The sequence below is a fragment of the Moschus berezovskii genome, chromosome X (genome assembly GCF_049115385.1).
Source record: "Moschus berezovskii isolate FMDL1 chromosome X, NW_MosBer_1.0, whole genome shotgun sequence".
Classification (NCBI taxonomy): Eukaryota; Metazoa; Chordata; class Mammalia; order Artiodactyla; family Moschidae; genus Moschus; species Moschus berezovskii.
The window spans coordinates 114207247-114225112 of NC_142488.1; the positions used below are offsets into that span (position 1 = coordinate 114207247).

The 17866-nt window shown below is 35.6% G+C and overlaps 1 protein-coding gene across 13 annotated transcripts in view; it reads right to left on the reverse strand.

Moving 5' to 3' along the window:
• Positions 1-17866, reverse strand: part of THOC2 (THO complex subunit 2) — a 112638-nt gene that overhangs the window by 77358 nt on the left and 17414 nt on the right. For all 13 annotated transcript variants that reach the window (XR_008681557.2, XR_016036929.1, XM_055393983.2 and 10 more), the window contains exons 3-7: positions 14243-14334; positions 11893-11944; positions 5370-5440; positions 4353-4474; positions 3660-3793 (exon numbers count right to left, since the gene is read on the reverse strand). Coding sequence is in view for 11 of the 13 variants with exons in the window: in XM_055393983.2 (XP_055249958.1) it covers positions 3660-3793; positions 4353-4474; positions 5370-5440; positions 11893-11944; positions 14243-14334 (471 nt within the window). In the remaining 2 variants the exon portion in view is untranslated. The remainder of the gene's footprint in view (positions 1-3659; positions 3794-4352; positions 4475-5369; positions 5441-11892; positions 11945-14242; positions 14335-17866) is intronic.

Below are 17866 nucleotides of genomic sequence, written 5' to 3' on the forward strand. Positions count from 1 at the left end.
AAGGTTTGCTGACCACTAATTTAGAAGAAAGAAAAGGAAAGAATACCTACTAGCTATTACTTTTTCTGAAGGGCATACAGAAGAATAGACAGCTTATAGTTTAGTTCAGCAATCAAAGGAGTCCATCTCTGTAAGTTTCTCAGCAGTCCAGTGGTTAGAACTCAGCACCTTCACTGCTAAGGGCCCAGGCTGAATGCCTGGTAGGGAAAAGATCCCACAAGCCGCTCAGCATAGCCAAAAAACAAAGAGTCCATCTCTGATATTCTTTCTGATATAATTTCTAAAATATGCTTTTTGCCATCTTGATGTGGGGATCATCTGTGAGGCATCTATGACATGGCAGCTCAAGAGCCTAATAATCACTATACATTCCTATTAAGTTTCTCAAACTCACTGTCAGGCTTGAGATTGCAACCACCAGATAGACTCATAATTGTTCCTATTCCTTGCTTGCTTGCAGTAAACAGCCCAAGGCTACTGACAGAATATAAATACTGTTTTTCATATTTAGGACATAAAATTTTGATGTGCCAGAATCTTTTAGGGAGCAAATGACTACCTTTTAATTATAAAATGATAAATAAGGATTTCTCCAGATCAGACCAAGTACCCTGAAATTTAAGTGTATCTAAAATGCAAGCCTCCCAAACCAGACACCAGTTCTGTCAGTGGCTGGTGAAGGAGATCAGACCTGAGATAGCTTAGGTATTATCTGTCTAGATTGCTCCTAGAGAGAAAACAATGGGAATAAACAAGAGGAAACTCATCCAAAGATGTCATGAAAAGCAGGATGCTACGTTAGTGAACTCCTCGGGCCAGATGAGACAAGGATTTCCTAGAGTCTGCATTGAGGAGGAATCCGGTAAATTCTAACACTGAAAGAGTGAGTACTCAGTCTTAACTTCAACTCTGAAGAATTTCTTTCTCAGACAATGGGGGAGGAGGGGAATCAGAGAGTCAAAGAGAAACAAACACTGAGCCAGGGAAACGAACTTTCTCAAATTCTCCATGTTGGGAGAAAGAGGCTAAGAATCAGTATAAACTATCCTAGAAAGGGGGAAACATTCATTTGTTTTTCAACAACTATTTATTCAGCACCTACGTACCAGGCACTAAGGTTAGAGGTACTAAACAAAACAGACAAAAACCCTCGTTCTCATGGAACTTACTTACATTCCAGTGGGGGTGTGGCATAAAATACAGTGCATATTATATGGTGCCAAATGCTCAGAAGAAACATAGTGAACAATAGGAAGTGTTGGGGTGGGGGTGGGGTAGCCCAAGAAGTCTACACTGCAGAGGTGGCATCTGAGTGCTTCTGGGCTATCATGCTTTGTAGTACACCTGACAGACTAGAATAGAGGTTAGCAAAAAATAAATTCTTTAAACTCATGGAATATCCATGTGAGTCATGAGCTTACAGCTGTGATTGCCACACTGTTCTTCAGATAGAGTAACATAACCTGTTCTCTATGGGGACAAAGTTCAAGAAAAGAAAGTACATAGTGTTATGTTTTTCTCAGTTAGATAAAAGCATACAAAAATCCCTCTCTGAAATGTTCCCAAAATAACAAAGAACTAATAAAGCATAAACTCACAAGGACAAAAAATAGAAGGAACAAGGACAGACAAGGGATGTCAACAAACAAGCAGATAAAGTTTTTAAAAATGTGAAGACCTCATACAGCACAGAACTTTTATGTAGGGAATACCATTTTGACAGTACATCGCAGGACACCAGGAAAGACAAACCTATAGCAAGGTAGTACTGACAAATATCTCAGTCTAGATCAAAATGCTTCAGGAAAAATGTAGAGCCTACCCTGGAAAGAACAGAAAGGAAACCCTACAGGTGATTTTTTTTAATGGGTCACTGCCACACAGTTAAAGCAGGCAAGAGCCCTGCAGCCCTAGGGGATTGCCAGTCTTGGTGTTAAATTGATAATGGAAGTAGCAAAGAGACTTAATCAGCTGCCAGAATAAAACTTACTTCAAAGGAAAGGGTAAATTTAAACTAAAAGCTCCTTACCTCTCTACCAGTTGGTCACCAAAAGCCTAAGTTAAAAGCAAAGATAACTGCAGTAAATCTAGTTTTATCTGGGTCCCCACTGGAGAAAGGAGGAAAAAATTAAGATACCTCCTCTCTCTTAATCATACATAAATTTCAAAACCACAGAAAATAACTGAGAATTAAGCATAAGCATCCTCTAAATCCTCTGGAGAAGGGAATGGCAACCCACTCCAGTATTCTCGCCTGGAGAATCCCATGGACAGAGGAGCCCGGTGGGCTATAGTCCACGAGGCCACAAAGAGTCAGACATAACTGGGTGACTGAGTGGACACATCCTCTAATAAAATATAACCAGTGAAGGGCTTCCCTGGTGATCCAATGTTTAAGAATCCACCTGCCAACACAGGGGGCATGGGTTCAATCCCTGGTCTAGGAAGATTCCACGTGCTATGAGGCAACTAGGCCTGTGCACCACAACTACTGAACCCACCTGTCCTGGAGCCTGTGCTCTTCAACAACAGAAGCCACTGCAATGGGGGGCCCATGCACCGCAACTAGAGAAAGTCCCATGCAGAGCACCAAAGACTCAGCACAGCCAAAAATAACAAATAAATAAAATAAATGAAATTTTATATATATATATATATATATATATATATAAAAAACTAATGAAGCAGGAAATATGACTTCTCCAAAAGGTTTCATAACTTAAGACATCCAAGTATTGCAAAATCTTCCCTGAGATAGCATAACACCTAACAAATAGCAAAAATTCTTTCCATTCTTGAAAAATCAGAAGTACCTTATTTTTCTATCATTCATTCCTCCTTTCTATAGAAGCCAACTATTTCTTCCAAATGCTCAATACAAAGAACGCTAGGACTTCCATGAAGGTCCAGTGGTTAATAATCTGCCATGCAGTGCAGGGGACGCGGGTTCGATACCTGATCAGGGAACTAAGATCCCAACATGCCACAGAGCAACTCAGCCTGCATGCTGCAACTACTGAAGTCCGTGCACTCTGGAGCCCGCACGCCACAACTAGAGAGCCTGCACACTCCAGAGTCCAAGCGCCGCAACACATGACCCAACGAAAACACCACATGCTGCAAATTAAGATCCAATGCAGTCAAATAAATTTAAAAAAAGAAAGAACAATGCTAAAGAAATTCTATTCAAAAGGTAGGGAAAATAATACTCTCCTCTTTGTTACACTTTTACATCATCTGCTGCACTTATAACAGATAAAATGTGTATCAAAGTTGCTTAGTATTTTTAAAATCAAGTTCAAAAGAACTGAACATCTCCACATTTCAAGAGTTCACTAAAGGTTTTATTAAAGTTTCACTTTTGCTTATTTCTGCCCTCCATAAAATTATTGGAAAATACCTAAAAATGAAATATAGAAATACTAGAGAGCAGAAACTAATATAAACACAAAGGTAAGAGTACCAAAAAGATTTCTTACAAATATCATCTCAAATGTTTTTCTGCTGATAATAATCTTAAAAGTACAAGCTGGACACTTCTCTCATTTCTTAATTTAAAAACAAAGATCTATAGAAAATGCACTAATTTTGTCTTTATGGATATTCTTCAACAGTCAAATTTATTCTTAGTAACACATACCATATAATGTACATCTTACCTATTAAAGATTTGATATTTTCTAAGATTAAATCACTAGTAATATTTCCAGATAAATCTTGCCCCAATTCAGCAATCAGCTTGGCATAACCTTCATTTTCTTCTCTTAACAAATTAAATTTTTGCTGCTTATAACTGAAATTAGATAAACATCATAAAGCAGATAAAATTAATTTCAATTAACAGGCCTGCATAAGATTAATGTATTCTTTTCATTGAATTTTCTTACTCTTATATAAAATCACCAAAAGAACAGTTGTTGAAAGTTTACCTCTTTGTGTATCTTTTAGGATAGAAAATAACCGTGATTCATAAGAGACACCCCAATATGAATTACACAGGGGAAACCAGCTACACAAGGAAATGATATTGCTAACATAATACTATCTCCATCATTGACAAGAATATACTCTAGAATAAAGCCATAGTTGTTAATTATTTTACTGGTAGTAATAAAAATATTGATTATTTTAACTTCTAATAAGGAAAAAAATAAACATTGGTTTCACACAGGTAAAGTTCACTGCTGACTCAATAACCATAGGCCACTCTTAGAAAGAAAAAACAAGAGAAACACTCTAACAGCAAAAACAACAAGTCTTCAAAACACCTTTAAAAACTTCTGGTATTCAACATGGGAATTAAAAAACATACACAGGCACTTGATCTGCAACATAAAAATACATGTACTTACAAGAGTTTTGTCTTGATTTTAACTGACTTTTGATTGAATTGCTGTGATTGTTTGATAAGCCCTAACGATTCCAATGTTTCTGGATCCAAGCGTTCCTTTAGAACTGTGTCTGAAACTAAATACTGTATTAAAAAATATTAAAGGCCATTTATTCCTCAGCATTCCAACTATGCATCCATAATCTTAAAACATATGCAAAATAATTTTCTCAAATAAGAATATTAAAATCACATATTATATATATACATATAAAACTTTATAAATATACAACTTTATAACGTTGTAAACTTTATAGAATGTTATAAAAAGGCTTAGAATTTCAATTTAACAAAAATGATGGCTCTCAAAGTACTGAAAAATACAACATGTAGCTTTTTAAAACTTCACTAAAGATTATATGCATGCTCTCCATAGCTTACAAATGACAAGAACTACAGATGTAATTCTGATTAAAATTAAGTCTGATTAAAATTGAATTTTCTTTAAGATAATGCAGCACTTCAGCCTTCTTTGGTTTCTACTGTTTAAGTCAGATTCTAGTGCAGCAAAGACAAGGACATTCTTTCAGGTCTGAGTAATGCCATTCCTCCTTGGTTCTAAATTATGAACACAAAATGGTTTACTAGACTATGATTATGACAAGTTCTAGAATTTATTATTTTTAAACTACCTCCATTCTTTTCCTCCTTGCCTAATAGTTTGTGAAAAATCGTTCAATTTAAAAGCTGTCCAAATCATTTCTACTCATCTGATAGATGCTTACCTTTTCCTTAGTTAGAAACTTTCTAGGTCAGGAGTATCACCAAAGGTTCTATATGCATAGATAGTTTGATATAGTAGCATGCCTATTTCATAGAAATAGCATGTCTAATTTTACAAAGCATTCCATTTCAAAACCCAAGTCTCACCTTATAATGAATAGTCAACTGAAAGTCAATATCCTCCTCCATTAACATGATTGTGATTACAATCATTCCATAAAAAATTGAGAAATGGAAAGTATTTTTTAAAACTTACCAAACATGCTAATACCAATTGTGTAAAATAGTCTCTCTTGCTTTTTTCTTCTAAACAATTTGTCTCAATATCTACAATGATGAAGGAAAAAAGGTGAAAGTTTGATTGATTTTTCTAGACTACAGAACTATAACATACCTCACTTCTTTAAAACTAGCTAAATTTAAAATACCTCAACACATGTATATCCGGAGCAGATTCATGTCAATGTATGGCAAAACCAATACAATAATGTAAAGTAATTAGCCTCCAATTAAAATAAATAAATTTTAAAAAACACCTCATTCTGAATTGGGGGGAAAAGTTTAAACTGTGATAAGCATAAGCTGTCCTTCATACACATATGAATAATTAGAGTTAATTTCTCATGATATTGAAGACTGACCTGGTGACCAATGGCATATCCATAAAATGGTCAATTGATTATGGAGCTATGTGTTAAGGCACTGGAAGCAACAAAGCTTCAAAAAAACTACTGCTTTCAAACAAAAATGGAAACATTCGGGAATTTCCTGGTGGTCCAGTGGTTAGTACTTGGTGTTTTCACTACCCAAGGCCTGGGTTCAACCCTTGGTTGAGGAACTAAGGACCCACAAGTCATGTGGCATAGCCAAGAAAAAAAAAATAGAAACATTCAAACAAAGTTTAAATGACCACATGTCAGAGACAATAAGGTGGAAAATTGAACTGGGTGACAACAAAGATCTCTTCTAATACTAAAGACCTTATTATTCATGAAGATCAATCAAGCCCTTGACTGACTACATTGGTACCACGTACCATGTTCTCACCAAGCTACTTGGTCACCAACTCTATAAAAACTATATCAAAAGATATTTTTAATATCTTATTTTGAATTACAATTCTAGTCAGCAAAGAAAAATTCAGTGAAGGTTTTCATTTTCTTCCTACTTAAATATTTTTTTTTAAAATGACATCTCCTTGAGCTTCAGTAAATTATTCAAAGAATTTGTCAAACAATTTTCTCATCTAAAGTATAGAGGAAATAAAGAATTAGTTCTAAACACTAAGCATCAAAAACTTCAACCAGGATTAGCAGGATTACCAGGCTGATCTCAGAACTATTGTTTTAACTGATTACACACCATTATTTTCCTTTAAAAATCAACTTATATTTAAAATGTACTACAGAAAAAGGCACCCATTTTAGTGATGCAATAAAAATTGTCCTCTAAGAGTTCTAGGGTTCCCCTCAGACAGACATTGTACCACTGCTTTCCTTCAGTGTACTTTCTATTGACATCACTAAGAATCAAAAGAGAAGAGGATCTATTGTTAAACACATCCACGTTTTCCTGGCCCTTCTCCACTTTTCCTTCTTGGAAAGTGCCATTTCCCAATATTCTGACTACTATAGCTAAGCACACAATCAGATCAAAGGTATTAAGGGAATTTCAGGGTACAATTTATACACCCTGTAATGTACTGTAAATTGCAGTACAATTTCAATCTCTCAGTAAGACTTTAAATTCATGTGCATCTCCATCAATCCTTTCCAGGGACTCCCAAGTGGTCTCCCCATTAGCTGGTTTTCTGGTCCCTCCCCAGCCTAGAACTTCAAACATACTGATCTTGAGAGGTCAGGGCTAAATTGGGCCTCTTCTTTTAACCAAAATCTATCTACCCTCCAAGGCCCAATAGTCCCTAATATTTACCTCCAAAGTCCCTAAAATGAGACTACTTGGGTAGCAGGTTCATCTTCTACAAACCAAATATACTCTCCTCTTAGCCACCAGATCTGATTAAGATACAACTCTCTGGGTTCTGACCATGTTAGGAAATGCTTAATGGGACCTCAGTAAATTTCTTAATTATCTCAATCATCAACACAGGAATCTATTATCCCAATTATGCCTTCCCTGTTTATTCTTTTTATTCTGACTCATGAAACTATTCCAATAAATTCATATACTATTCCTGACTCCTCAACCCCAAATCAGCATCAAAGTTCTCTTTAATTTCCCTCTGATTTTACTAAAAAGTCCTCAGTCATTTAAAACTCTAGGCCCACTATTAACAACCACCTAACCCAGCTCAGAGGTCCCAACAGTACATCAAGTTACACCACACTTTCCTTTTGGGTTAATATAGTAATACCTCTCAGGCCTGCTCACCCTTACATGATTAGTCTTTTAAAGGAAAATGCTATCTCAACCAGGAAAGTACAGAACTGATTTCCCTTATAATTGTCAAAATATTAGAAAAATAACATGATGCAGTAAAAAGATCATGGACTCTAGAACCGAAGAGACCCAGGTTCAAACTCTGCCTCACTAGTTGTGTGCCCTTGAGAAATTACTTTCCTAAGCATCAATTTTTTGATCCATAAACCTACCTTACAGAAAACATTAAATGCTTAACACAAAGAAGGTGCTCCAAAATGGCACCTATATTATTATTACTGTTATAATTATAATTATCATGATCGTTATCATTAAAGATAGCTTGCATTCTTACTCCTATTCCCCTATCTTGGTCTGGGGTCATCCTCGGATCATTTTTTTTTTCCGCCAAAGGTAGCAGTGGGTGAGTGAGGGGGGCAGGTGTGGGAAATTCTCTTTCCAAGTTTGCCATCCTAATCTTTCTTGTAAAAATGGACTGGATAGGCTAAAAGAAATTTCCCAAGAGCAACCAAACACCATCTTCATGAATTCATGTTACTAGTAAGGAGCAATGACTTGTAACAATAATTCTTATTACTACAAAACTATGAAGGGAAAATATATCCTAATAAGTCAATAAAAAAACAAATTACTAGAACTTTACTGATAAGCTGATAACCGATTATCCAAAGAAAGACAAAAATATATTTCTGACACTATCAAGGACTAACAGCTTCCACAAAATGATATCTACAAATCTCTCTTTCAGGCTTACAAATGTATCAGTTCAGTTCAGTTGCTCAGTCGTGTCCAACTCTTTGCAACCCCATGGACTGCAACATGCCAGGCTTCCCTGTCCATCACCAATTCCCGGAGCTTGCTCAAACTCATGGCCATCAAGTCAGTGATGCCATCCAACCATCTCATCCTCTGTCGTCTCCTTCTCCTCCTGCCTTCAATCTTTTCTAGCATCAGAGTCTTTTCTAATGAGTCAGTTTTTCGCATCAGGTAGCCAAAGTATTGGAGTTTCAACTTCAGCATCAGTCCTTCCAATGAATAGTCAGGACTGATTTCCCTTAGGATGGACAGGTTGGATCTCCTTGGAGTCCAAGGGACTCTCGAGAGTCTTCTCCAACATCACAGTTGAAAAGCATCAATTCTTCGGCGCTCAGCTTTCTTTATAGTCCAAATCTCACATCCATACATGACTACTGGAAAAACCATAGCTTTGACTAGATGGACCTTTGTCAGCAAAGTAATGTCTCTGCCTTTTAATATGCTGTCTAGGTTGGTCATAACTTTTCTTCCAAGGAGCAGACATCTTTTAATTTCATGGCTGCAGTCACCATCTGCAGTGATTTTGGAGCCCAAGAAAATAAAGTCCGCTACTGTTTCCATTGTTTCCCCATCTATTTGCCATGAAGTGATGGGGCCGGATGCCATGATCTTTGTTTTTTGAATGTTGAGTTTTAAGCCAGCTTTTTCACTCTCCTCTTTTATCAAGAGGCTCTCAGTTCCTCTTCACTTTCTGCCACAAGGGTGGTATCATCTGCGTATCTGAGGTTATTGATATTTCTCCCAGCAATCTTGATTCCAGCTTGTGCTTCATCCAGCCCGGCATTTCGCATGATATACTCTGCATATAAGTTAAATAAACAGAGTGACAATATATAGCCTTGACCTACTCCTTTCCCAATCTGGACCCAGTCCATTGTTCCATGTCTGGTTCTAACTGTTACTTCTTGACCTGTAGATTTCTCAGAAGGCAGATAAGGTGGTCTGGTATTCCCATCTCTTGAAGAATTTTCCAGTTTGTTGTGATCCACACAGTCAAAGGCTTTGGCATAGTCAATAAAGCAGATGTTTTTCTGGAACTCTCTTGCTTTTGCTATGATCCAATGGATGTTGGTAAGTTGATCTCTGGTTCCTCTGCCTTCTCTAAATCCAGCTTGAACATCTGGAAGTTCTCGGTTCACGTGTGTTGAAGCCTTGCTTGGAGAATTTTCAGCATTACTTTGCTAAAATGTGAGATGAGTACAATTCTGAGGTAGGTTGAACATTCTTTGGCATTGCCGTTCTTTGGGATTGGAATGAAAACTGACCTTTTCTAGTCCTGTGGCCATTGCTGTGTTTTCCAAATTTGTTGGCATATTGATTTTGAGTGCAGCACTTTCACAGCATCATCTTTAAGGATTTGAAATAGCTCAGCTACAATTCCATCACCTCCACTAGCTTTGTTCATAGTGATGCTTCCGAAGGTCCACTTGACTTTGCACTCCAGGATATCTGACTCTAGGTGAGTGATCACACCATCGTGGTTATCAGGGTCATTAAGATCTTTTTTGTACAGTTCTTCTGTGTATTCTTGCCACCTCTTCTTAATATCTTCTGCTTCTGTTGCTGCTGCTGCTAAGTCGCTTCAGTCGTGTGCGACTCTGTGAAACCCCATAGACGGCAGTCCACCAGGCTCCCCCGTCCCTGGGATTCTCCAGGCAAGAACACTGGAGTGGGTTGCCATTTCCTTCTCCAATGCATGAAAGTGAAAAGTTAAAGGGAAGTCACTCAGTCATGTCCGACTCTTTGTGACCCCAAGGACTGCAGCCTACTACCAGGCTCCTCCACCCATGGGATTTTCCAGGCAAGAGTACTGGAGTGGGTGCCATTGCCTTCTCCCTGCTTCTGTTAGGTCCATACTACTGCTGTCCTTTACTGAGCCCATATTGGCATGAAATGTTCCCTTGGTATCTCTAATTTTTTTGAAGAGATCTCTAGTCTTTCCCTTTCTATTGTTTTTCTCTATTTCTCTGCACTGATCACTGAGGAAGGCTTTCTTATCTCTTCTTGCTATTGTTTGGAACTCTGCATTCAGATGGGTATATCTTTCCTTTTCTCCTTATAGTAAAAACAATTTTTTAAATTGAAAGTTGACTCATGTTGTATTTATTTGTAATATAAAATCTTTAGCACCTGCTCTAAAGATTAAAATCAATCAATCCAAAAGATAGCAGAAACAAATACTTTATCATTTAAACCAGGAGTTTTCAGATTGACAGAAGGCACAATTAAATAATTACAAAACAAAACAGAAAAGGGAAAACAAAAAAGAGACATACTGTCATCTAATCAATTGTCTGCTTTATCACTCACAGTCCACATACATTTTGACCTGTTCACAACATTACTGATGTTATAAAATCTTAAACATTATGAAGGATCAAGGACCAGGCATTTAGATTTGTTGCAATCAAATTCCAGATTCTCAGTAAGACAAATTAAGTAAACTATCTCATTCTAAGAGTTAAGATTAATGAGTTAAAGTCAAGTAATTCATTCCAGCCTGACAAACTCTCAGAGAATAAGTCTTATTTTAAAGTGAATATTATAATGTCTGGTAATGTTTTCTAACAGATCAAAGTTACAGAAAGTTTAAGGATGATGTGGAAAACTGTGCTCAAATACTTTAATTCAGATTTAAAATCAGAGAAATATATTTGTAATATACATTATTTTTCAAATCCATGCTTCCCATGGAGGGATAACTACCTTTTGTTCCAAGTCAAAGAAATATTCCATTCTTATCTTGCATGTGAAAATGAATGTCACTCAGTCGTCTCTGACTCTTTGCGACCCAATGGACTATACAGTCCATGGAATTCTCCAGGCCAGAACACTGGAGTGGGTAGCCTTTCCCTTCTCCAGGGGATCTTTCCAACCCAGGGATTGAACCCAGGTCTCCCACATTGCAGGCGGATTCTTTATCAGCTGAGCCACCAGGGAAGCCCAAGAATACTGGAGTGGGTAGCCTATCCCTTCTCCAGGGATCTTGCATGAATTCTTATTTATTCTGGACAAAGAGAGAAGTTGCTATTTCCAAAGCTGGTTTCTCATCCTCAAAACAAAAGTGTTTTTGATTACTTTGGCTCTTCTTGCTCTTTCTAAAATTAAAAATCAAAAGAATACAATAGCAAAGTAATTATCTCTTGAGTGTCCTAAGTTTGATATTCTGACATTCATTGATAACCTTCATTGAATAATATTAATTAGGTGGTTACTAAAATCTGAATAATTCAGACTAACTTCAGAAAACCTGAATTTTTAAACCTGAAATGACTTAACTTAGCTCAATTTTATACAAAGATACATTCAGAAAAATTCAAACTATTTAAATTATAAACTAGAACTACTTAAATATAGTGATTAAACTCACATTTGACTTATAATACTATATTCTCTATAAAGAAAAAATAAATATAATCTAGATTTGTAGAAACATTTGTAAAATCCTTATCTTAAAAAAATATTTTATTTAACAAAGAACATTAATTTTCCAAACAACACTTTTTACAAGTGAAATAAAGACTATTTACAAGTGAAATTAATACAGGCTTATTAATACCTACCTAATATGCAGAATACATCAGCAAGAATGGAGGGCATATCCTCACGAAATTCCTAATTTTAAAAAAATACAATTATTCATAGTAAACACTAGAATAGCACACTAGCAAGTATTATGGGTTCACAATAACACTCTTCAGTAAAACTTAAAAATAAAACCCTAATACCACTATGTTGACAAATAAAATTCTTCAAGTTTCATAATACAGAGAAAATTAAAACAGGGAGATAATGGTTAGAAAACCTGTTTAAATGTCTACCATGAAATAACTTGAGTTAAAAAAAAAAAAGAACCTTAAACAAGCACCTCAGGAAATAATAAAAAACACAAATGAGTAACATTTTTCCAATGAAGTTTCATGTCAGAAACCACTGGAATTTGGAGTACTATCTAAAGTAAAATTGTTTAAAATGGTACATTTTTCATCTAAAACTTTAAATGCTGTGCTCATACCTGAGTCAACATTGACCTAAGCAAAAATCATAGTATTCAGAACAGAAATCTGAAAAATGCAATAATAATAAGTACAAGCAGTTGTCTCATAACTCAAGATTCTCTGAAGATGAAAATAATTACCAAAAATCTATATTTTCTTTATGCACTGATGTTTGCAGCCTTTGGAGAAACGGATCCAACATTTATAATAGATTTGTCTCCTGACTTCACACTCCCATGCCCAATTTTAGAGCCATTTTCCATTAGTAAGGATCACTGTTCAATTATTGCAATTAGTTTGCTGGCACTATAGCAACACTAAAATTAGCCTATTTTCAGAGAGTAAAGAAAAGAAATATAATTCTAAAGAAAAACCTGGCAGATGTAAGAGACACAAGATATGTTTCTGTGGCTAACATATGGGATAGTGCAATATGGGACTATGAGAATCTAGCCATGACAAAGGATCCAGCTGCAGAAGTATATATATTACTAAGCACTCAAAGAAAGGGAAGCTAAGTAAGAATGAAACACATTAAGTTCATTTGGACTATTCACTCTCAATAAGTGGGAAGAGTATTAGAATCAAATTCCATTAACACAATAAACGCTATACTCATGCCCAATTTACAGAATGAAATGACCTTAATTGCCAATCAGACATTAGTCTTTTCTTAAGGGCTATGAAATCTGGCTATGTCTACTTGAATGAAAGTGCTCAAAAATAATAGAGCAAGACAAGAGTTTTCAAACACGGAATATCACTTACTGAAGAAATAGACTACTCCTACATGAACTAATCAGATAGAGATAGTTTAGGGGTAAAAGAGAAACTCATACTGAACCTCTACTGCTCAAATACATCTCAACATGATGGGGGAAAAAATCATAACAACCAAACATAGAAATTCCTTAAAGACTATCCTTGGGAAAGCAGAGAAATCATACAAAGCTAAAGGCTACAGAAATTTAAAGCCTACAGAAATTCATACAGATATCAAGAAACTCCAGGTACCACCTCGAAAATACTTATTATGAAAGTTGTTCTCAACTGGACATGTAATTTTATTTATACAAGTGTAAAACCCAGCCGAGTAAAAATAAAATATCACTTGTAAAAAAAAATGAAACTTAACCCCTGCTGTACAGTAAACATCTTTACAATTTGAGAGTTCATCTTTCAATTCAAATACCAAACAACCATGAAAAGTATCTTGTCTGAATCTAACTTAACCTTTCCAGTAAACAAAAGTGTGTGTGTTAGTCGCTCAGTCGTGTCTGACTCTTTGTGACCCCATGGACTGTATCCTGCCAGGCTCCTCTGTCCATGGAATTCTCCAGGAAAGAATACTGGAGAGGGTTGCCATTCCCTTCTCCAGGGAATCTTTCCTACCCAGGTCTCCTGCATTGCAGGCAGTTTCTTTACCATCTGAGCCACCAGGGAAGCCCACTAAACAAAAGAGTGAAACAAAGTTTTTTTTTTCTCACCTTTAAATAGTCACTGAAAGGTGAGGAAAAAATCTAGTTATTATTTTCTAAAGCAAACATGCAAATTAGCATTAAGTAAATGTTAGAATCATACAACTTCATTTTAAAATAATTCCATCCTCAGTTTTTAAAATATATTTAATTTCTAAACATAACCACAAACAAAAGAAAATGTCTTATTATGTTAATATTGAGAGAACATTCTAACCAATATTTTTTACAGATGTTTTTGCCCTCCCAGCTTACCTAATATTTTCTGCTCTACTCATAGCCACAGAAAAAGATTAAAATACCTATATTACTATCCAGCAACAATGGCTTACCATTTTGAATAAAATAAAACACAAGTTAGATACTTCAGGATCCCTTGTATCAAAGGCAAAAAAATATGTAACAATTATCAAATTTAAAAAAATACGCATACTTACACTAATGTCACTAAGAACATTAGATGCCTGTTCATGCTTTAGATTTCCTTTAATGACATGGTATGATAATTCATAAAGAGCTTGCTGGAAATCTGTCAAACATAAAAGAAAGAGTGTAAGGACACAATCTCTTGAACATGAAAGGTAGACCCTCTAAGGGAAGACCTATGTATTTCCTACTTCTCAGATTATTATAAACACCAATAATGATTAAGAAAAATACATTTCTAATGCTTTTCTCTAGCAGATTTTTTCCTTTTATTTTCACAAAAACACAATACTTACAGAGTAGAAAAAGGTATGCTGAGGTTCACAGGGTCGCAAAGAGTCAGACACGACTGAGCGACTGACCTGAACTGACTGCACTACTGTAACATAACTATTGCTTGAGTGCGTCTTTCCAATCCTTTTCTATATGTCTACATATTTTACACACTTGCATTCAGAGTTCACATCATTTGGTACTCTGATTTCCTGACAAACACTTTTAAAAGTATTTCCTCCTGCTACCAAAGTCCACAAAATTATTTTTAAGGACTGCGTAGAACTCCAGCAAATGAATATAAATTAACCATTCTTCTCGCCAAGAGATTTTGCAGATTTTTCTAACTATATTCAGATTATAGTTAGTTCAATCTCAGGGCTACACTGACAACAAACAGGTAAGGAATAACAGTAAATATAAAACCCATACCCTGTCAGAGAAATTTCTCCCCAAACCTAAACCTCAATTTTTCCTCTATTTCCATCAGAATTCAAACTAAAATATATTCAGCCCTGTGTATCCACAAATTCTGTACCCATGAATATGAAGGGCTGACTTTATTCACTGTACTATGCAATTTTATATAAGGGACTTGAGGATACTCGGATTTTGCTATTCGAGGGGGCTCCTGGAAACAATTCCCTGTAGATACTAAGGGATGATCCTAATTACATATGTACATACAGACAAAAAAAACAGCAGTCCTGTGAGAATTGTCAACAAGTACAGCTGTCTCACTCGCAATTAGCATAGCCCCCCTTTCCTGGAGGAGTTTTGGGAGGAGGTAGGAGTTAATGGTCAGATGAACATATCCTTTTAGCTACCTTTTTCTTTAGTCCCAAACACTAAAATCTTCCTCCTTCCTCTCTTTAAAAGTAAGAAAACAAGTACCTCTAAAAACATTAATGTAAAACAAAGTTAATTTATAACCCCCTTTTGAAGGAAATAAAAAAATCTTTCAGGGCAACATAGCAAGTTAAGAAATCAAATATTTAGGAGTTTCCCGGTGGTCTAATGGTTAGGGGAGAAGGAAATGGCAACCCACTCCAGTGTTCTTGCCTGGAGAATCCCAGAAACGGGGGAGCCTGGTGGGTTGCCATCTATGGGGTCGCGCAGAGTTGGACATGACTTAGCAGCAGCAGCTAGTGGTTAGGACTCGGTGCTTTCACTGTCATGGCCTGGGTTCAATTCCTGTTGAGGGAACTGAGATCCCGCAAGCCATTCAGCACAGCCATAAAAATTAAAAAATGTTTAAAAGAAATCAAATACTTAAAAATCTTCTCCTTTGGTCTACTACTAGCCACAAAAAGGAACATAACAGAAATCAAAACTTGTATCAATCTCCCCTTAAACAATGAAAATAATATTGTACAATGAAATTAATTTGTCGACTAAATTATTCAGAAAAGAAATTATAGCCAGATTATCCCAATTCCTTATGAAGGATTCATTAAATATATTCTACCTTTCTCACAAATATGCCTTCATTATGCTCATAATAAATTCATAAAAACTAAAATGCAAAGGAAAAATTTGTTACTATGGTAGGAATATGAAAATTCATGCTTTCAATTTCCATTAATAAAATGCTTTTGTAACAATATTCATTTGAAATTATCCACATAACTAAGATTTTTTAAAAAGCACTCACTCACAGAAGAACAAAACAGCTGAGCATCATAAACTAAATTCCCATAAGAATATGGGTTCACAGGGGCTGAAGGAATTCTAACCTTAATCAAAGGAGATTAAAATAGAAAACAAATGGCCCAGGTCATTTTGCTGACACTGACACCAAAACAATCACAATGTAATCCACAAAGTAGCAAAGACAATCCCCAATTCACATGTCATTTAAATGCCCATTTAAATGGCTAGGAACTCCTGTTGTATTTTATCCACAGAAACAGTAAGTGATGTCTTAGAGACTACCAAGGCTATTCCACAAAACCCTGCTAAATCAACACTAAAATTGAAAACCTTTAGATTTACAGTGGGGAGGAAATTTTACAACCCTTATAATTATACAGAAAAGAATAAATGCTAACATTTCAGAAAAAGCAGCTTCAAGAACAGCCACAAGTAAAAGGGACTCCTAGAGATTCTAGACATTCTTTGTGGAATATGAGCATTTTAGCCACTAGTTATGTCAAATATCACTAGGAATGCTCATGTTCATCAGCCATCCTTACTATGTTATTTTATGGGGGGGAGGGGACTTATAAAAATAACTTATAAAAGCAGCAGCATGTGCAAGGGAAACTGCCTTCCTGAAATGAAATCAATTTGGAGATGCAAAAAGAGAAAAGGCAGAAGGAACAATACCCAAAGTCAATCCCCCTGAGATATACTAAGGAAATTCTAAAGAAACAACATTCAGTTCCCTGCAAGTAGGCAAGAGCAAGAGAGAACCCCCGAAATTGAGCCAATGAGGCCACACCCCTATTAATTCGAGTTTCATACGTGAATCAGAACAACCATGAAAATTAACAAGTGTGATAGTTATTAAAGATCTAAATAGTTCTATTTAAAACTGTTAAGACTAACTACCCTGTTATGCTATTTATAGTTTTTCTGAGAATTTTTTATTTTATCCACTTACAGTTTCAAACACAAACAAGATCCAAGTTAACTGAGAAGTTAGAAACTTGTTTTAAACATGAGCGGGGGAAAACCACCCAGATGCTTTTAAAAAGGGCTCTTTTTTTAGTTTCTTACTCTTCTGACAGTCAACTGACTTATTCAAAAAAGGCATTATATTAACAACCTCAAAAATCTTTATGAATGATCTGAAACTTTAAAAGCAGGATGACTGTAAAATAACTTTGGGGATTGAGCAAGGAATGTTAACGAGTCTTACCCAAATGACAGAAAGAAAAATGGTTCATTCACTCATTTGAAAATGCTTTCTACTCAAAAATCCAAATGTTCTTCAAAAAGTATATATTTTCATATTAAGATAATATTTAATTTTTGATAAAAGTAAACATTTACGAAAATTATCTAATAACTTATATAAAACAGAATATTGATTATAAATTATTTTTCCAGATTGGAAAAAAAATGTCATGGATTCTACCCCCAGTGAAAGCTACATATGAAAACGGTTTAAATTACTGGGCATCATTGCTTTTGTTTTTGCCCCTCCTTTTCTGAATCCATAGATCTAATTTTAAATTCATAAAAATTAAACAGTAAATCCTTTAAAATTAAAATAACTAAAAATTTACATTCAGTTTAACTGCATAACACTTTACTTAATAAATCATATTTGAGATATGCAGTCATAAACAACTCCTTTGCTTGTAATGTTTTCCATGACAACTGCCTTTAACAAGATCCCCAGATACCACCTAAAC